Here is an 18201-nt window from a genome sequence, read left to right as displayed (position 1 = left end):
ACGCCCCGTCTCAGGCGAAGCGTGCATCCGCGAAGAACGAGGATAGCGACGTCTCGAGAGCGCTTCGCTGCGTCAAGTCGGACGCTGCGGCCCATCGAGACCCGTCAAAGCCACCGGCCCTCGATGTCGCAGCATGTCGCGCAGGCTCTTGACTTGAGCTCAAACTTCCACGCCTGCCGGCTGCCGAGGACGCGCCTAGCCTCTGAGACGCCTCAGATGCTCTCTCTTCCACGCCGTCGTTGCAACATAGCCTCGCCCGGCGTCGACGCAAGAAGTCTCAACGCTGCTCACCTTTGAGGAGCAATACGTTTCGACTGCGGGCCATCGCAGTCAAGAGCGGCTAGGAACATAGCTGCTCAGAAAGCTGCGGTCCGCGTGGTCGTCAAAGCTTCGGGCTCCTCCTACCTAAGCATGTTCGTCGGCGATGCCGAAGGGCCCAGCCGGGTTGCCATTACGAGGTTGCACGATGCTGGAGTTGGGATCGCAGGCTTGCAGTTGCTTGCTGTGCGAAGCCCTCTCGCATCCGTCGGCTACGCACCTGCCGGCTGTGGCTGCTGATGCTCCAGCTCTTGCGGGCGCCCGCGCCCCAGCTGGAGCCAGTTCCTTCGTCGCTTCTATAAGCCAATCTTCCTCGATCCTCAGCACACGGGGCCCCGCACTGCGCACACGACCTCGGCCTCGGCATCGACGTCGGGCCGAGGCAGCCGCGTCATCTCTGCGAGGGTAGACATTGCGGGGTAGCCATCGTACTCCGCCTTGCTCGGTGTCGGGTGTCGCGTGGCGGAGTGGCTGCGCGGCTGGGGTCGGCCAGACAGCGCGGCGCGCGCATGGCGGAGATGCGCAGCGCAGGACGACTGGCCTGCAACCCTTCCCTGACCGCCGGCACCAGGGGACTGCAAGGCACCTCCCAAGCCGCAACACGCCGGCATGGTACAGGACATGCGCAGAGCATGACGGCCGGATGTCCGTGGAGTGCGCTGCCCTCACAGCAAGGCTTGGACCTCGCGCCGCGGGAATAGCGGCACAGAGGAGCGGATCGAGGCTCCCTCCTCATCTTGGCGGCGCAGGCCGCGATCAGGCGGACGCGACGGCCAAGCGGGCCAGCACAGAGCCCAGCAGCAGCAGACCAGCAAGGCTCCCGGCGCATGATCAAGGAACGCTTGCCCAGGCGCCACAGCCGGCGCCTGTGCCTGCGAGGACGCGCTAAGGCCACGGCAATTTGCAATCGTGCCCTTGGCCGGACCAAGCCTGAGGCTGGACTCGCCGCAACGCAGGCCTGAGCGTCTGGCAGGGTCGACAGGCCCGCGGCGTCGCCACCCCAGATCGTGCTCGCGGCCATCAGCGGCTTTACGGACGGGAGGCAGCGGCTTGCATGCTGCTGCAGGCTGCTGCTGCATGGCCGAGCTGCACCTGTCGGGCTGCTGTCCAAGAGAGCGTGTGCAGTGTGCATCGGCGTTGTTTGGGGCACCACGAGATGGGCTGAGGTGCGGAATGCACAGCAAGAAGCAGGGCCCTGCATGCCCGCCAGCCGCACCTCCGCGTCTGCCTCCGCTGCGGCGTCAGAACAAGCACAGCGTGCGGCATGCGGGGGTGGCTGAGCTGCTGTTCTGCGGCGGGACAACGCCCGGCAGCTCGGGGTCCTCGTCGGCTCCCTTCGAGATCCTGTGTCGAGTGCGGGGTGAGAGGAGCGGCGGCGGAGTTGGCCGAGTGTAGGCGCGTGGTGCTCGACGGACAGGGACACGACGACGTGGCGCGTCAGCCGCCGACGGAGGGACGCAGTCAGCAGAGAGAGCGGCTGCTCAACACGCCACATGCATCCGCTGCGCCGTCGGATACGCCGGCATGCTGCACGTACGACAGCTGGACGATGCCCGAGGCGCAAGAAGGGGCAGGGGACAGTGCTGGCCGCGTTGCCAGTCGAGTCAGAGTCAGCACAGCCCTCTGCAGGTGCGCCCGTCAGGGCTGCAGGAGCGGTGCAAGGCACAGGCAGAGGCGCAGGAGGGCACTAGCCGCATGGAGAGGGCCTGGCTGGATGGGTCGCCGGCGGCAGGGCTTGGCTGGAGGGGGTGCGCGGGGAAGTGCCGTTGCTGCACGGCGCAGACGCCGGCTGGCCGTGCTTGGCGGGCAGCAGGCCGCGGCAGCGAGCGAGTGCAGCGATGCAGAGGAAGCGACGGCCGTTGCACGGATGACACGCCCGTTGCAGCGCCGCCTCGGAAGCTCGTCGGCGCCTTGTGCGCGCGCCGCATGACCCGCTGACAGCACATGCACATCGGGAGACGGGCCCGCTGCCGTGCTGAGATGGACCGCGGGCGGCGAATGGACGGGTGCGAGGGGGTCGGGCGCCAGCGGCACTGGACGAGCCAGAGGCGCGCGCCTTCCCCGGATCCGCCGCGCTCCCGCGCAAACTTGCGGCGCAGCGAGCGCGGCTGGCGAGGTGCCGTGCTGCAGCACTTGGCCAGCGCGGCAGCGATGCCCTGCCAAGCCATGCCAGCGGGCAAACGACTCCGCTCCCCACACCTGCTGGACGGACGTCCGCGGACCAGCGAGCGCCACATGCAGGGCAGGGTGAAGACTCCGCTTGGAGGGCAGAGCGGCATGCTGCCGGCGTGCGCCTGTGAGGCCCCCCTGCGGCAGAGACGGGCGGCGCATCCTCCTCGGCGGGCCTCTCCGCGTCGTTTCTGCACTTTCTGCGAGAGCGCACTGCCGCCGTGCCTCCGAGTGGCTTCCCGCCGCTCCCTGCAGGCGAGACAGATGGCAGCGCCGCCACGGCTCCGGCAGCGGCAGCGCGCCGGCGGCTCAGCGAGTAGAGTGCATCGCGCCCGCCCATGTCCGCCCGCCGAGCCCTCTCGCACGCACGTATAAGAGGCGCCGCCTCGCCGCCTCACCCCGCACCCCCGCACCTCCTCCATTCGCCCGCCTCTCCCACCATGCAGGCTGTCCACCCCCAGACGACGCGCGCGTCCGACGAGAAGACGTCGGACATCGACGTGCCCGCCGGCTACCAGCCGCGCGACGGCGACGTCGAGGGCCACAAGGTCGGCCACCTCGTCACGCGCGACCACATCAACGACGGCTACGACCCGGCCTTCCTCAAGAAGACGATGCGCCGCATCGACTTCCGCCTCGTGCCGATCCTCGCCGCGCTCTACGCCGTGTCGCTCATCGACCGCACCAACATCTCCCTCGCGCGCGCCGCCGGCATGGGCGCGTCGCTCGGCCTCAACCGCCCCGGCTCGCAGGAGTACTCGTACGCCGTGCTCGCCTTCTTCCCGACGTACATAGTCTTTGAGCTACCTTCCAACATTGGCATGCGCAAGTTCGGTGCGCCCATCTGGCTCGGCGGCGCCACCTTCCTCTGGGGCATTGTCATGTGAGTCGCGAGCCAGTTGCATTCCCGCTGCCAAGCGCTCACGCTCCCTCCAGGACGATGATGGGCCTGTCGCGCAACGCGGACCACCTCATCGCCATGCGCGCCATCCTCGGCATCTTCGAGGCCGCCCTCTTCCCCGGCGCCGTCTACCTGCTCAGCTCCTGGTACCTCCGCCACGAGGTGCAGAAGCGCGTCTCGATCTTCTACTCCTTCGTGCGTTGCTTGTGCACGTGCCGTGCTTCGCTCGCTCACAGCTGGCCCTCCACAGAGTGTGTTCGCCTCCGGTCTCTCTGCCATCATTGCCTACGGCCTCGCCCAGATCAAGATGTACCCCGTCGAGCGCCGCCTCGTCGGCACGCGCGGCTACCTCGGCGAGGGCTGGCGCTCCATCTTCTTCCTCGAGGGCATCGCCACCGTCATCCTCGGCGTCGTCGGCTTCTTCACGCTCGTCTCCTTCCCCGAGCAGGCCAAGTTCCTCACGCCCGAGCAGAAGGCCATGGTCGCCGCGCGCATCGACATGGACCGCGCCGACGCGACGCCCGACAAGCTCACGCTCAAGAAGACGGGCAAGTACGCCATGGACCCCGTCCTGGCCTCGTTCGCGGTCCAGTTCTTCTCCGCCACGCTCGGCAGGTGAGTCATGCTCCGCGCCTGCGCCGTCGACGCGTCAGCTGACCCCTGTCTCCTCGCAGCTACTCGCTCTCGTACTTCCTGCCTCAGATTCTCGCGGGCATGGGCTTCAGCGGTGCTCTTAGCCAGATCCTCGTTTTTCCACCTTATGCGTTTGCTTTGCCAACTGAGTATTCGTGGTTTCTAGTCGTTCAGAGCCTCGCTAATACCTCCTTCCACCCACAGTCATCATCGCGTGCGGTTACTTCAGCGACCGGACGCGCACGCGCACGCCGTTCATCGCCTTCGCCTTCCTCCTCCTCATCATCGGCACGGTGCTCTACACCTACGTGCGTTCCGTCGGTGCCCGCTACTTTGGTGTCATGCTCGCCGTCGCCGGCTGCAACACGGCCGTGCCGCTCGTCGCCGGCTTCTCGCAAATCTCGATCCGCAAGGCATCGAAGCGAAGTTTCACCTCCGCATTGGTGGTTGCTGCAGGCGGCCTCGGCGGCATCGCATCGGGTCTCGCCTTCACGCAGAAGCAGGCACCTCACTACTCGACCGGCGTACACCTTACTCTTGCGATGGCTTCGATCTCCATCGCGATCACGCTCATCCAGACGCTCTACTTCCGCTTCCAGAACCGCAAGGCGGACCGCGGAGAGCTCGTCATCGAAGATCACGCGGACTTCCGTCGCCAACTCTGAGCCTGTGATACCCAGAGCACGCTCTGCGTCTCTCTCCAGCACGCCCTGCGTCTTCCGAGCCCGTTGTCTTCATCCCTTTGCTACCACCACCCCACTTTCCCGGTCCGCGACTGTCCGACCTCTGTGCGCCGAGCAGTCCCTCTTGCGTCACGCGAATTGAGACTTTTTCCCCTCTGCCTCTCGTGTGAAGCTTTGTGTGTGTCTTCGGCATCATTTAGTGAGCAGCAAGGACGCTGGGTCGCCTCCGACGCGCGAGACGAGGCCAGCCTCCGGGCGCGCGCCTCCGCGCGCACCGCCCCCCGCCTCGCTGCCTCCAGCGCAGCTTCACATGTGCAGAGCGCACAAAATTGAACCCGTCGTACGACTGCAATGCTCATTTCTCGAGCGGATCCTGCCGAGAAAAAGTGTCTGAGTCGCGCGTGCTCGTGGAGCAGGCTGCAAAACACGACGGCACGCAGCTGGAATGCGCGTGACACGGGCCCGAGCTGCGCACTGCGCAGTGCGGCGCGCCGCGCGCCGCGCGTGCCTCCGCAAGCGCCCTCTCTCGCATTTCGCGCTCGATGGTCCTGATCAAAATCCCGCATGGCCGAGCTTGAGAGACCCCAGAGAAGTAGTGGCATGAAGAACGGGTCCTTCGGTGGTTCTCGAGCTCCTTGCGCTGCATGGCACTGGCAGAAACGGCCGGCTGTGCCGGCGGTGCATGTCACGTGCCCGCGCCGGGATTTTGGATCTCAAAGTGCTGCGCAGGCTTGCGGCGCGGCGCCTGTGTGGCGTCGCCCCTGCATCGGCGGCCGAGGCGATCTTGCGGCCGGCCGGCGAGGGCGAGGCGGCCCAAGCTCGAAGGCTGCTGATCTGCGCCGAAGCACACGTCACGGCTGCGCCTCTCACCACCACCTCTCTCCTCGCAGCAGCCACTCGCTGCGCTTCTCCTCCTCACTTGCCTCGCTGCTCGCTCCTGCAGCTCAGGCTCTCACGCTCACGACCCGAGCGACCGGACTCCTTCGACTCCTTTGTCTCAGCTGCACCTCGCCCCTGTTGCGCCCACCATGGTGTCGTTTGGCAAGGAGGCGCGCATCATCACGCTGCTCATCATCGGTGAGGTCCTCGCGCGGAGTGCGCCACTTGTATTGCTCACACGAGGAGCGCACCGCAGATGTCGTCTTCTTTCTCGTCGAGATCATCGTCGGTGCGTCGCCGTGTTGTTGCGCTCGGGCCGCCTGCGCTCACACCTCGTCCGCTAGGCTACTCGGTCGGCTCGCTGGCCCTCGTGGCCGACAGCTTCCACATGCTCAATGTGCGTGTGCTGTGCATGCGCCACTGCGGCGTCCAGCTGACACGGCGCAGGATGTCATGAGTCTCATCGTCGCGCTGTACGCTCTGCGGGTGAGTACGCCGAAAAGCAGCGGAGAGATCGGGTCGCAGCAGATGGGCGCAGATGGCTGGCTGGCGTCTGCAGCTGTGCAGTGGGTGCAGACGTTTAGCTGCAACGGCCAGGTGGAAGCCAGTCAGGTAAAGCGGCAGGAGCGCCGGCTGGCGGTGCAGCGCAGCAGACGCCTCGTTGGCTGGTGACGCCACTTGCGAAGCGCGACACACGAGCGGCCGCTCCTCGTGCCATGCCGGTGCGCCGCGCCGGGTGAGGTGCGGACGCTCGCTTTTGAGCATCAGCGCTATGCCCGTCGCCACGTTGTCCCTCTTAGGGCCCTCCTGGCGCAGCAAGGCCCAGACCTGCGGGCGGGAGAGCCAGCTCTCTGCGCGTGTCCGCTACCTGGCAGCCATTACCGTCCCCTTACCGCCAAGGCTCATTCTTTTCTGCTAGCTCTCGACGCGCGAGCACACCAAGGACGCGCGCTACTCGTACGGCTGGCAGCGCGCCGAGATCCTCGGTGCGCTCGTCAACGGCGTCTTCCTGCTGGCGCTGTGCTTCAGCATCTTCATGGAGGCGATTGAGCGTGCCGTCAACATCACGGGTGCGTACATGCGTGCCCTGCACCGAGTGCCCCTATTGATGCTTGCACAGAGGTGTCGAACCCGCGCCTCGTCGTCATCGTCGGCTCGTTCGGCCTGGCGAGCAACATCGTCGGCCTCTTCCTCTTCCACGACCACGGCCACTCGCACGGCGGCGGGCACTCGCACTCGCACGCGCCCGTCAAGGCGCCGCCGTCGCCGCGCGCCGAGGGCGACGTGGCGGCGCCGAGCGAGAGCAGCACGAGCACGGCGGTGCAGACGCGCCACCGCGAGGACAGCGTCACGTCGCTGTACGGCCACCCGGCACAGACGCGCGCCTACGTCGTCAAGGCGGCGCAGGACCTCGGCTACGAGCGCGACGAGTCGGCGCGCCTCAACGGCGCGGCGCCGGCGGCGGGCTACGGCGCGACGGAGGCACACGACCACGCCGGCCACTCGCACGACGTCGAGGCGGCTGCGCCCGCACACCCGCACGACGACCACGACCATGGACACTCGCACGGCGGCCACAGCCACGGCAGCATGAACATGCGCGGCGTCTTCCTGCACGTGCTCGGCGATGCGCTCGGCAACGTGGGCGTCATCGCCTCGGGCCTCTTCATCCTCGAGACGACGTACTGGTGGCGCTTCTACTCGGACCCGGCGATCTCGTTCCTCATCACCATCATCATCTTCTCCTCTGCGCTGCCGCTCGTCAAGTCGGCGTCGTTCATCCTGCTGCAGGGCGTGCCGCCTTCCGTGCCGCTCGAGGAGGTGCGCGAGATGCTCGTGCAGACCGACGGCGTCATCAGCATCCACGAGCTGCACGTGTGGCAGCTGAGCGAGAGCACGATCATCGCCAGCATGCACGTGCTCGTCGACTGCGGGCCCGGGCAGGACGAGCGGTACATGCACATTGCGCAGCGTCTGCGCAACGTGCTGCACTCGTTTGGCGTGCACGCCGCGACGATCCAGCCCGAGTTTGTGCGCGGCGGCCTCAAGACGGCGGCGCGCATGAGCGGCGTCGATGTGGCGCCGCAGGAGACCGACGAGCACGGCCGCCTCATCACGCCCGCCGGCACGCTGGTCGAGGCCGAGCTGGTGAGTGGCACGCGCGGCGGCATGGCATTGCTGAGCCTCGCTGACTCCCTCCCTCAGTCCCAGAACGAGACGGCCTGCCTCATCAGCTGCGGCCCCGAGGGCTCGAGCTGCGCCGAAGAGTCGTGCTGCCCGCCGCCCAAGGGCAGCACGCTCGCCGCCGGCGGCTCGTCGCCGTCGGCGTCCGGCTCGGCCTCGCGTCCGCGCTCCACGCACAGCAACCACGACGGCCACGCGCACTAGCGCCGTGGGCCGTTCCCTCTGCTCTTCTCTGCCTCTGCGAGGCGCGCCTTCTTTTGTGGGATCGAACGGGACGCTCTAATGGTCGCTGCGACGAGGCGGATGCACGGCGTGACGAATGGATGCTTTGCTAGATCGTAGAATACAGCGTGGGGATGTGGGTAGCGCAGAGAAGGTAGCCGAGAAGGGGGGCAGCACTGGGTGATCACGTCAGAACACCTCGACGTCGATGACGGCGCCGCACTCGCACGTCTGGCTGTCGCCCTCTGCGCTCTCTTGCCAGACATGCACATGTTCCTCGTCCTTGCGCTGCTGCCAGACGTTGTTCATCGTGCGTCGCCTGAGCTCCTTGAGGCCCGCGGCAAACTTCTTGCCGCGCTTCTTGGCCTTCTCATCTTCGCGCCGATCAAACTCGGCGTCGAGGCCCTCCTCGGAGCCCCACTTTGCCGCGCTGAACGCGTACGCCTCGACTTGGCTGCGCAGGAAGAGCATCATGTTGGAGTACGTCGCCTTGTGCGGATTGGCCTTGAGCAGGTGCGGCAGCAGCTCGGGATCGCGCAGCTCGGCTGGTGAAAAGGTGTCAGCGCTGGCGTTGCAGCGCTCGGATGTGCCACTCACCGTCAGTGAGCAGGTAGTCCTGGCGCACACAGGACGGGGGCGTCAGCACATCTCTGCGCGCACCGCCGCACATCGCTTGGACCCACCTGCTTGACCTCCGTCTTTGTGAGCAGGCTGTACTTCTCCGGCACCTTCTTTGTGCAGGCGCGGCACACAAAGATGCCAAAGACGCGGCGCAGCTGGTCGTCGAGCTCGCGCGAGGCGCACTCGACGCACACTTCGCGCTTCGAGGGATCCAGCGTCACGCCTAAGAGGAGAAGGGTGTGTGAGAAGCAGGCTCATGCAAGAACAAACATCGCCACCGACGAGCGAGACGAGCGAGGCTCTCGTGCTCCCTGCCACTCGTCTGCATACTGGTGCGTCTAGACTCACCAGGCTCCATCTGATCCCTCATGCGTTCCAGCTCCCTCTCCCTCGCCCTCGCTCTCTCTTCCGCCGTCTGATTCGACCCTTCATCCTCCTCCACCAAGAAGCCACCCTTCGAATTGTGCAGCCGACTGAGGTCGTACTCGATGTAGTTGCCCAGGCTCTTGTCGCGCGGCAGCGGCGCATCATCCCTCACCGCAGGCTTTGAGGGCGAGACGCGCGTCTGCTCGTCGGGCAGATTGGCGTTGCGCGTCGAGGCGGGCACGTCGGCACGCAGCGAGGCGTTGGCGCCGCGCTCGAGAGGCAGAGGACCGGCGGGACGCTTGCCGTGCGCATTCAGCTGCAGCTCGGGGTTCTGCGCAGCGGCGAGGGCTTGCAGACGGGCCTTGGCTGCAACGGGTAGGTGGAGCGTCAGCTGCTGCGATTCCCCGACTTCGTGTCGCCACTCCGCCCACGAAGAGCGCTTGCCGCCACCACATCTGATCCTCCACGCGCCACACTCACCGCGCAGCCGGTTCTCCTGCATGACACGCACATGCTCGGGCGTCGGCGGCGGGTTGCGCGCCGAGCTGCTGCTGCGGGTGCGGAGATGAGCCGTCTGCGGCCATGCAGCTCTGAGCACCACCCCCTCAGCCCACCAACTCACGGCCCAGCTTGCGGCGGCGGCGTGCGCGGCATGTCGCGGGCTGTGCTCTCTTTCTGTGGAGAGAGAGAGGAGCGAGAGGGATGAAGGTGCCGATGGTGGTGGTGGTGGTGGCGAGACAGAAATAGGCCACGCGAGATGCCGCCTGCTCCACATGGCCGCCGCTGCCAAAAGGCGCCGCGCCGCGTGTTCCCACGCGCATCTGCCGCAAGTCGTCTGGCCGCGGTCGAGGGTGCCTCACCTCTGGGCATGAGGCCTCACAGCGTCAGCGTCAAGGTCAACTTGACCGCGCAAGCGAGACGCTGCAGTGGTGGGGAGAGGATGGCACGCAGCCTGGCCCATTCGCTTCATGGCGGCATAGCGATGCAGTGCAGGGCGTCTCCTGCAGACAGCAGCGCCGGCTTTGCTTGCAAGGCCGCCTCTCTTCACGTCTGCTGCGGCGAGTGCGGCGTTCGCTCTGCAAAGCCATCGAGATGGTTGTCTCATGTCACTCGACTTGGTGCTGTACAGCAGGCGCTGTTGTGGCAGGCAGCTGCACTCGCTACTGGCAGACATGTCTGTGCCCGCACGAGAGGCGCCGCAATTAGGGGGGCAGAGAGTCCAGCGCGCCCGCACCAGCCTCAGCGTCAGGCAGGTCGTGTGATAGGCCAGAGCATCAAGCGCCGAAGGAAGAGATCTCACACTGTGGGCCCTCGCCCCTCTTGCTGCGCCCAAGAGACCCGACGCAGCGGCGCAAGCACATTCGGCCTTCGTGCTGGTGAGGCCAGGTCACATTCTATTGCCGCCGACGCTCCTCTTTGGCTAGGAGCCTGCCGCCTCGGCTGCCTTCCAAGAGCGGCACGCTGCTCCTGTCCCCTGAGCTCGGCGTCCGAGCTGCGAGGCAGTTGCAATAAGGCACGGCCGGCGAAGGAGAGACTTCGGAGCCGGCCCTCGGCCCCTGCGCCGCCGCCGGGCGCGCGTGGGCGCAGCGTTCCCACGCGGTATCGTTGGGCGCAGCGGCGCTAAAGTTGGGTTGCGCCGCGCTCCGCCTTCGCGCCTTAGCCTCCTTGCTCTCCTCCACGCCTGGCCCCTGCGCCAGATGGCTGTACCTGCGCCCGCCCACTCCTGAGCCGGCATGCGCTTCGAATGCTATGCGGGAAGCGCCCTCTGGAGCTTGAGGCTGAGGTTCGAAGCTGTATGGCCAAGCTGCAGCGAGGGAGATAGCAAGTTCGCCACAGCGCCGCACACTTCACCTCCTCTCCACCACCATCCACACACTCTCTCTCTCTCTCGCGCCCCGTTTTCTTTCTCCCACCGGCAGGTCCGGCTTCGCCTTTGCTTCTTTGCTTCGCCTTCCACACTCCCACGCTGGTCGTGCCCTCTCTTGCTCTGCCTCTTTCCACCTTGGCCCCACCTTTCGACATCTCCCACACTCAGCCTAGCCATGCCGCTGCGCCGCTTCCGCACCTCGCCTCGCGGCCGCCATATTGCGGCGTACGAGGCGCCGCTCGAGTATCGCCACGTGCCGAGCGCGGACGTCGACGACGACATCTCGCTGCCTCCGACCAGCAGCGACAGTGCCTCGGCCTCGAAGCTCAGCTTCGACTCGCTCTCCTCTCTCGACTCCGCCACCGAGCACGCGCTCAGCTCCGACTTCGTCCCGCTCTACTACGTCTCCTCTGAGCGTTTGGCGATGGAGGTGGCCGACGCCAAGCTCGTCGCCTCGCTCGCGGCGCTGCAGCACGCCGCATTCCCCAGTGATCCCTTCGAGTCCGACGCCTGGTACCTCGCCCGGCTGCGCGCCGCCGTCGCCACCGTCTCGGCGGCGCATCTGCTCGCTGCGCCGCCGCGCGCTCGCTTCGCCCCGGCCATCAGACGCAAGGCCGTGCCCAAGCTCCACGACCACGTCGACGCTGTGAGCACAGAGCCTGCCGCGCTGCCCGAGGCCGCGCTCGTGGCGCTGCCGCCGTCGCCCACGCCGCGGCTGGGGCGCAAGCGCAGCAACGCCCTCACTCTCTCCGACAGCGAGATGCACGTCCTTGCCGCCGATGCGCCCCTGGACGTCTCCAGCGCCGACGAGGCGCTCTCGCCGCTCTACCTCGCCCAACACATCGACGCGCGCTGCTCGCGCACCAAGCGTCTCTCGACGCGCTTCGGGCGCCGGCGCGCGGCCAGCTCGGTGCCGCCGCCTCTTCCGACCTTGGCGCTCGATGCGCTGGCGGCAGACTCGCCCGTCACGCCTACGCGCGCCTCGAGCATCCCTGCGACGACGCCGACGTCTCGCGACGCGCGTCCGGCCGTGCAGCCGCGCTCGCGCCTGCGCCCCGTGCTGCTCCTCTCTTCGCCGCCCGGCTCGCTCTCGCCCTCCTCTTCCTCCGACGAGGAGCGCGCGGCCCAGCAGCAGCAGCAGCAGCAGCCTCTGGCGCTCGACGAGCCGACGCCCCGTCTGCACGCCAGCTTCCTCCAGTCGCTCGAGGCGGCACTCAAGACTCCGCGTCCTGTCGCGGCGCTGGAGGGATGGGACGCAGTGTATGCCCAGCTGCAATTGTCCCCTGCTTCCTCGTTCACGGTGGGCAAGGGACATCGTCGCAGCGAGAGCGCCAGCTCGGCAGCGACGCAGTACTCGACGTCTTCAGCCGCCACGGACTACTCGACGTCAAGCGGCGACGAATGCCCTTCCCTCGCCGCCTCGAGCTCGAGCGAGGGCTACGACTCGGACAGCAGCGCCACCACCTTCGCCTCCGCCGCTTCGGCAGACACTTCTTCGCCCATCGTCCTCTCGGAGCCGCACCTCAAGCAGGCCGCCTCGGGCAAGGAGAGCAGCGGCAGGGCGCCCTCGACGTATCGTCCCAACTCGAGGCCGATGCAACGCCTGCTCAGCAAGGGCAGCTGCCACGACTTGGGCGACGCTGCCGCGAGACTGGCGCTCGGACGCACTTTCTCGTCGGACTGAGCAGGCAGGACGCTGCGTCCCCTTACGCTCTGCCCAACCCCCCTCACCCCACGCACTCGCTGCCCTTCTCCGCGTCCACTCCTTCGCCACACGTGTCACCCGCACCTTGAGCGAAGTCGGCGAGGGCGTCTAATTGCATTCTCCTTTCCCCCCCTTTTTCATGCTCCTGTGTTCTAAATCGAGCGCCGCTGCGCCGCCTCCTGCGCCAGTCTCGTGAGCAGGCGGAACTCGGCCTTGCCCGACGCTCGACAGAGGCTGGCGCCGCAGCACGGGGGATGTCAGCATGCTTGCATGCTCTCAGTGTGTGAGGACTACTTGACTCACCGATAGAAGCGACTCTCCGGCCGCGCGAGCAGCTCGTGCGGCGCTGCTAGCTCAACAATGCGCCCGCGATCCATGACGAGCACGAGATCGCCGTCGACGACGGTGCGGATACGGTGCGCGATGGTGCTGTGGGCCAAGGAGTGAGCGCAACGCGGCGACAGGGCCGGGGGACACGCACATCGTCGTCGACTCAGCAAAGGTCTGACGCAGCGTCTCTTGTAGCTTGGCGTCCGTCTGTGCAGAGAGCGAGTGAGCGGTGCGCCCAGGGATGTGCACCGATGTACTCACATCAGCATCGACAGAGGAAGTCGCCTCGTCGAACACGATGAACTTGGAGCGGCGCAGCACCGCGCGTGCTGATGCTGTTGTGTGAGCATGTCTGCGGTGACCCCAGTACGCTTCACTCACCAAGACACAGCAGCTGCCGCTGCCCCGAGCTCAGATTCCCGCCGCCCTCTGCGATCTCCGAGGAGAGGTCTGCAAAGTTGTGTCCGCCCGAAGCCGAATTCTCTACTGCGCCCGCTCCAGCCTCCGCGCTGGGCCCGATGAGGTGCACGGCTCGCAGCGCCTGCAGCACTTCGGCATCCGCGTACTCCTCAAAGGGGTCCACGGTGCTGCGCAACGGGCCAGACAAGACGATCGGGTCCTGCAGGCGACGTCAGCGAGGCTACTTCCGGCTGCGCTGCGACACCCACCTGAGGCACGATCTGCAGGCTCGAGCGCAAGTCGTTGAGGCTCAGCTGCGCAATATCGACGCCGTCGATGCGGATCGAGCCGCTCTGCGGCAGCACCATGCGGAAGAAGCTCGTCGCCAGCGTCGTCTTGCCGCATCCAGTTGCTCCCACCACGCCGAGCTTGGTGCCTGCAGGGATCGCAAAGCTGACGTCCTCGAGCACGAGCGGCAGGTCCGGGCCGTACGAGACGCAGAGCTTGCTCACGTCCACCGCGCCGCTTGTCGGCCAGCCCTTTGGAGGCGTCATCTTTGTGCTCTCCTCCTCAGCAGCGCTCTCGGTCGGCACCTCGTCGAGCCACTCGACGACGCGCTCGACGCTGACGAGCTTCTGCTCGAGGTTGGCGTAGAGGAAGATGAGGTGCAGCAGGCGCTCGGGCACGGTGATGAGGAAGCCCAGCGCAAAGGCGGCCTGGGCGGCAGACACACTCGGCGAGAGCAAGATGCCCAGCGAGGCGACAAAAACGGCGCATGCGCTGAGCGTCATGAAGAGCTGCCCGATCCTGCAGAGCACGTCAGTGATGCCACGACTGGCGACGTGCGCTCACTCACCAGCGCTGCAGATGCGGCACCCAGACCGTGTACGAGTTGGCCTCGTCGAGACGCCGCATCAGCGCCGCCATGCCGTGCTTGGACGCGCCGAACGCTCGCACAACAGCCGCGCCGCTGATGAGGTCCGAAAACGTCGAGACGACGGGCGACGTGCTCGTCGAGGCGAGTCTGCGCGCATCGCGAGCGGCGGCGGCGTACGCTCCGCCGAGGATGATGTACGCCGGCGAGAGCAGCGCTGTCGCGAGGAGAAAGGTCAGGCCGCCCGAGCCGACCGACACGCCGATAAACGACGACACGACTACAAAGCCTGCCTCAATCGTCTTGTCGAGCACTGCGACGAGGCCCGAGTCGACTGCCGAAATGTCCTCGTTGAAGCGGTTCAGGATGCGCCCGCGCGGAGTGGCCTCGTGAAAGCGCATCGGCGCGCCGAGGACCGTGGCGAGCAGGGCGTCAAAGAGCCGGCGCGACGCCGCCAGGCTGGCAAAGTAGATGCAGCCGCGGCTGGTCCAGAGCAGAATCTGCACGGCGGAGATGCCAGCCCAGCGCCAGAACCACCAGGCGTCCGAGTGCTGGCGCACGGGTGCAATCACATCGGCTGTCCAGTCTTTCAGCCAATACTGCACGACGAGGGCGAACAGTGCGGCTGCGGCATAGCTGCCGAGCACAGCTGCGCACGCCAACAAGCCGCCTGCCGCTCGAAGGTAGCCGGCGTAGATGGCGGCGCGCACCGCGCCGCGCGCCCGCTTCTCCTCTTGCACCAGCTTCGCGGGCGCACTGCTGCCGGCCTTCTTTGCCGTGGGCAGCGGCGTCGCGGCCTTCTCGAACGGCGTCGAGGTGCCAGAGCTACTCTCTGACTCCTCGTGAGCGGGCTTGACTTCCTCCTCCTCGGCCTCCTCGATCAGTCCGCTGTAGAAGTCTGACCGCAGGAACGCCTCGGACGTGTCGGCGTACGCCACCCGGCCGCCATCGAGGACGACCACCTGAGCGGCGTGGGGAGCGACGAGCTGGACGGCGTGCGAGACGAGCAGCACTGTGCGGGCCTCCATCAGGTAGCCTCGGCCAGAGAAGAGCTCCGCGGCGATGTGCGCAGCAGTCGCCGCGTCGACGGCCGACAGTGGGTCGTCTAGCAGCAGCGTCTGCGCACGGGAGTAGACTGCGCGCGCCAGAGATACGCGGGCCTACAATGAAGACGTCAGCTCGGCGTCAATGGCGCACTCCGGTCCGCTTACCTTCTGACCGCCGGACAGACCGACGCCCGACTCTCCGACCTCCGTCTCGTCGCCGTCCTCGAGGATCGCCAGGTCCGGCAGCAGGCCGCAGGCATTCAGCGTGTCCGCATAGCGCACCTCGTCCCACTCTGTGCCGAACAGAATGTTGTCGCGCACCGTGGCGTTGATGAGGAACGTGGCCTGCGGCATGTACGCCGATCGGTCCGGGCACAGCCAGGCGCCAGTCGCCTTCGCGGCGCTGCCTTCGAGCGGAATGGCATCGGCGGGGGTGTGCGGGCACGACACCTCGCCGTCGAGCACGTCGCACTCGCCAAGGAGGCCGAGCAGCAGCAGCGTCTTGCCGGCGCCGATCTTGCCGCAGACGAGATTCAGCGCGCCCGGCACGGCCTCGAGCGAGACGGAGCGCAGGGCAAAGGCCGCACTGCTCGCAGCACTGCCCTGCACCGCCGGACCTCCGGTGCGCGGCCATGCGATCGTGGCGTCCTTGCAGCCGACCTTGCCGGCAAGCGTCGTGCTTGGCGCCAGCGGCACGAGGTCGTCTTCAGCCCGGTCCAGATAGCGTGCCACGCGCGCGAGGGACACGAGCGCCTGCGACAGCTGGTTGACGCCGAGCGGGATGTTGAGAAAAGCCCAGCGCAGCTCGGCGAGCACGGCGCTGGCGGTGAATGCCACCGACGGCGTGAGGGCACGGCCCTCGCCCAGGCTGAAGTAGCCGTACGCCACGAGCGTCACGAGCGTCGGCGTGAAGTTGAAGAGCAGCTGGTTGAGGATAGTCGCGAGCCACACACTGCGTTGTTGGCCCAGCTCATCCTTGCGCACGCGCAGGATGCGCCGCGACATGGCGTCCTCCCACGCGTTGAACTTGAGCATGCGCATCGCCGACAGCGCCTCGCCCAGCATGGCGCCGCGCTCGTCGCGCTTCTTCTGCAGCTGCGTCGTGCGCCGCATGATGTACTTGCCGATGCCGAGCACCAGCGGCTGCAGCATGAGCGACGAGGCAAAGCCGAGCAGCGCGCCCGTGCCGAGCAGCTTGATGCTGAAGTAGCCGCCGACGAGCAGCTCGGCGGGCGACATGAGGAGGATCTGGAGCGACATTGGAATCTCGGAGATGCGCGCCGCGTCGACAGTCGTGAGCGTAATGACCTGCGCCTTGGAGGCAAATGCGTCGTCCGACGAGTCTGCGTCGCCCTCGGCAGCCGTCGAAGTCGCCGTGACATCCTTGCGGCGCAGCGCCGTGGCGTACACGCTCGTCGTAATCTGCGCGCGCATGCGCTGCGGCAGCTCGGCCATTGCGACCATCCAGCTCTGCGCCAGGATGTTGGACTGGATCACGATGGCGGCGAAGAGGCCGACGCAGAAGATCAGGCCTTGCTCGGCGCGCTCGCCGCCACTGCTCTTCTCTGTCTGGCGCTCGAGAATCGAGATCAGGCCGTTGGTGCAGAACGCTGGAGCGTAGAAGCCCATGCCGCCGATGAAGGCGAGGATGTTTGAGACGATCTGCCCGGTCCGTCAGCGCAGCCACAACCAGAGAGAGGTCTCACGTACCAGGCGGCTTGCGTTCGCTCGGCAGAGCGCCTTGATCAGCGGCCAGGCAGCACGCAGATCCCCGACCTTCTCCTGCAGCTGCACACGCCGCGTAGCGACCGCCTCGGCATAGGTGCGCTTGAAATCGGCGTAGAGGAGCTCGGCCTTGTTTGAGCCATCGATGAGGCTGAACGCGGTCGGCTCGAGGTAGCCCTTCTTCCACGCCAGGCGTGCCACGGAGAAGCAGTGGGCAAAATAGAGCCTGCCCAACAGAGAGGCACCTCCGCTGCCCATGGGCAATACCGGGCGCGGCGGCTCCTTGCCCGGCAGCGGCGAGTACTCGCGGGCGGGACCGACACGAGCCGTGCCGCTGAGCGCGACCGCGAGCAGCGACAGCGAGACCGAGGCGACCTCCAGTGGCGGAAGGAACAGGTAGCCCTCTGGCGGTGGCACACCGTGGCGCGGCTTTGGCGGTAGCAGCAGGTCCCAGATGCGCACACCGCTGAAGATGCACGCCAGCGAGAAGAGGTGCGCCAGATTGCCGAAGCGCGACTGCGAGTGGCCGCGTGCGGACAGGACGAGCATGTTGAGCCAGAGTGCGATCGCGACGGCATGAGGCGTCGCAGTCTGCCACGTCGATGGCGGCCGCTGGATGACCTGTGCGAGATGCAGCGCCAGAGCGCAGCCGCAGAGCGTGACAAGCGCAGCGCGTGAGCGTCGCACGCTGGCGTGGAACTGCGGCTCGTCGATGGCGGTGCCGGCGAGGCGCTGTGCTCGCTCAGCTGCAGCCTGCTGCTCGGCGCTGTCCTCCTCGAGCTGCACGCGGCGGCGCGACGGCAGCAGGAAGAAGAGCGAGCCGAGCCAGACGACGGCGAGCGACGCGTTGAGCAGCATGTGCGCGTCGATGGCGGATGCGAACGACGAGAGCTGCAACATGGCTGGAGCGCTCAGAAGGGGGGCTGGGGCTGCCACCCGAGCGGCGAGCACGTCCATCTTATCGAAGTTGGTCGGTCTGTCTCGCGACGCGCTGTCTCGATGACTGGACGTGACTCTTACGCGCCCCGATGCGAAGACACCGGCCGGCGGCTCGGCACGAGCACGGGCGACGGCGAGCCTGTCGGCCTGGCCGCTGGCTGTGTCGACGCAGCGGAGCGCACTGCGCTTGTAGCGATGGTCCGGAGCAACTTGCTGCCTGACTGGCTGTCCTGGCGTCCGGCTGTGGTGGTGAGATAGCAGGAAGACCTCGTGTGTTGGTCCCGTCTTCCGTGCGGCCGTGCGGCAGATGGTCCGCGGAAGTGCGGCCGCGGGCGTTCAA

General features: G+C 67.0%; 6 protein-coding genes across 6 annotated transcripts; 3 read left to right on the top strand and 3 right to left on the bottom strand.

The window, feature by feature from the left end:
* Positions 1–503: 503 nt before the first annotated feature.
* FA09DRAFT_34680 (hypothetical protein) lies at positions 504–2173 on the bottom strand. The gene has a single exon (XM_025744775.1). The coding sequence runs from the start codon at positions 1811–1813 to the stop codon at positions 710–712; it is 1104 nt and encodes a 367-aa protein (XP_025598256.1). The 5' UTR covers positions 1814–2173; the 3' UTR covers positions 504–709.
* Positions 2174–2927: 754 nt separating this feature from the next.
* FA09DRAFT_343383 (permease of the major facilitator superfamily) lies at positions 2928–4833 on the top strand (the record flags this gene model as incomplete). The annotated part of the gene is made up of 5 exons (XM_025744596.1): positions 2928–3370; positions 3424–3583; positions 3639–4003; positions 4063–4166; positions 4226–4833. The coding sequence occupies 5 exons, from the start codon at positions 2928–2930 to the stop codon at positions 4684–4686; spliced, it is 1533 nt and encodes a 510-aa protein (XP_025598255.1). The 3' UTR covers positions 4687–4833.
* A 732-nt stretch (positions 4834–5565) lies between these two features.
* Positions 5566–8107, top strand: FA09DRAFT_346125 (cation efflux protein). Its single transcript, XM_025744730.1, has 7 exons — positions 5566–5781; positions 5840–5872; positions 5928–5980; positions 6031–6195; positions 6503–6653; positions 6704–7731; positions 7789–8107. The coding sequence occupies exons 1-7, from the start codon at positions 5733–5735 to the stop codon at positions 7969–7971; spliced, it is 1662 nt and encodes a 553-aa protein (XP_025598254.1). The 5' UTR covers positions 5566–5732; the 3' UTR covers positions 7972–8107.
* On the bottom strand, positions 8074–9706 carry FA09DRAFT_330131 (DNA repair protein). The gene is made up of 6 exons (XM_025742477.1): positions 9599–9706; positions 9457–9527; positions 8959–9342; positions 8673–8833; positions 8587–8605; positions 8074–8534 (listed from the first exon to the last, which is right to left on the bottom strand). The coding sequence occupies exons 1-6, from the start codon at positions 9628–9630 to the stop codon at positions 8179–8181; spliced, it is 1023 nt and encodes a 340-aa protein (XP_025598253.1). The 5' UTR covers positions 9631–9706; the 3' UTR covers positions 8074–8178.
* A 950-nt stretch (positions 9707–10656) lies between these two features.
* Positions 10657–12686, top strand: FA09DRAFT_330130 (hypothetical protein). Its single transcript, XM_025742476.1, has one exon. It carries the CDS (start codon positions 11019–11021, stop codon positions 12525–12527), a length of 1509 nt encoding a protein of 502 aa, XP_025598252.1. The 5' UTR covers positions 10657–11018; the 3' UTR covers positions 12528–12686.
* On the bottom strand, positions 12637–18105 carry FA09DRAFT_318978 (P-loop containing nucleoside triphosphate hydrolase protein). Its single transcript, XM_025740920.1, has 9 exons — positions 16908–18105; positions 15363–16859; positions 14134–15311; positions 13547–14084; positions 13260–13497; positions 13140–13207; positions 13030–13085; positions 12852–12977; positions 12637–12782 (listed from the first exon to the last, which is right to left on the bottom strand). The coding sequence occupies exons 1-9, from the start codon at positions 17877–17879 to the stop codon at positions 12701–12703; spliced, it is 4755 nt and encodes a 1584-aa protein (XP_025598251.1). The 5' UTR covers positions 17880–18105; the 3' UTR covers positions 12637–12700.
* Positions 18106–18201: the final 96 nt, after the last annotated feature.

Source organism: Tilletiopsis washingtonensis (genome assembly GCF_003144115.1).
Source record: "Tilletiopsis washingtonensis strain MCA 4186 unplaced genomic scaffold FA09scaffold_11, whole genome shotgun sequence".
NCBI lineage: Eukaryota > Fungi > Basidiomycota > Exobasidiomycetes > Entylomatales > Tilletiopsis > Tilletiopsis washingtonensis.
Note: the sequence above shows the minus strand (reverse complement) of the source record. Positions and strands in the feature narration are given on the sequence as shown.

Coding starts and splice junctions, on each gene's coding strand:
- FA09DRAFT_34680 (XM_025744775.1), bottom strand. CDS start 1,813: ATGTGGCGTGTTGAGCAGCCGCTCTCTCTGCTGACTGCGTCCCTCCGT.
- FA09DRAFT_346125 (XM_025744730.1), top strand. CDS start 5,733: ATGGTGTCGTTTGGCAAGGAGGCGCGCATCATCACGCTGCTCATCATC. Junction 6,196..6,502: donor GCCAGGTGGAAGCCAGTCAG/GTAAAGCGGCAG, acceptor CTTTTCTGCTAG/CTCTCGACGCGCGAGCACAC. Junction 7,732..7,788: donor CGCTGGTCGAGGCCGAGCTG/GTGAGTGGCACG, acceptor TCCCTCCCTCAG/TCCCAGAACGAGACGGCCTG.
- FA09DRAFT_330131 (XM_025742477.1), bottom strand. CDS start 9,630: ATGCCGCGCACGCCGCCGCCGCAAGCTGGGCC. Junction 9,528..9,598: donor CCGCCGCCGCAAGCTGGGCC/GTGAGTTGGTGG, acceptor CCGCACCCGCAG/CAGCAGCTCGGCGCGCAACC. Junction 8,834..8,958: donor GAGGGATCAGATGGAGCCTG/GTGAGTCTAGAC, acceptor TTCTCCTCTTAG/GCGTGACGCTGGATCCCTCG.
- FA09DRAFT_330130 (XM_025742476.1), top strand. CDS start 11,019: ATGCCGCTGCGCCGCTTCCGCACCTCGCCTCGCGGCCGCCATATTGCG.
- FA09DRAFT_318978 (XM_025740920.1), bottom strand. CDS start 17,879: ATGGACGTGCTCGCCGCTCGGGTGGCAGCCCCAGCCCCCCTTCTGAGC. Junction 13,086..13,139: donor CTTCCTCTGTCGATGCTGAT/GTGAGTACATCG, acceptor CTCTCTGCACAG/ACGGACGCCAAGCTACAAGA. Junction 12,783..12,851: donor CCGGAGAGTCGCTTCTATCG/GTGAGTCAAGTA, acceptor CTGCGGCGCCAG/CCTCTGTCGAGCGTCGGGCA.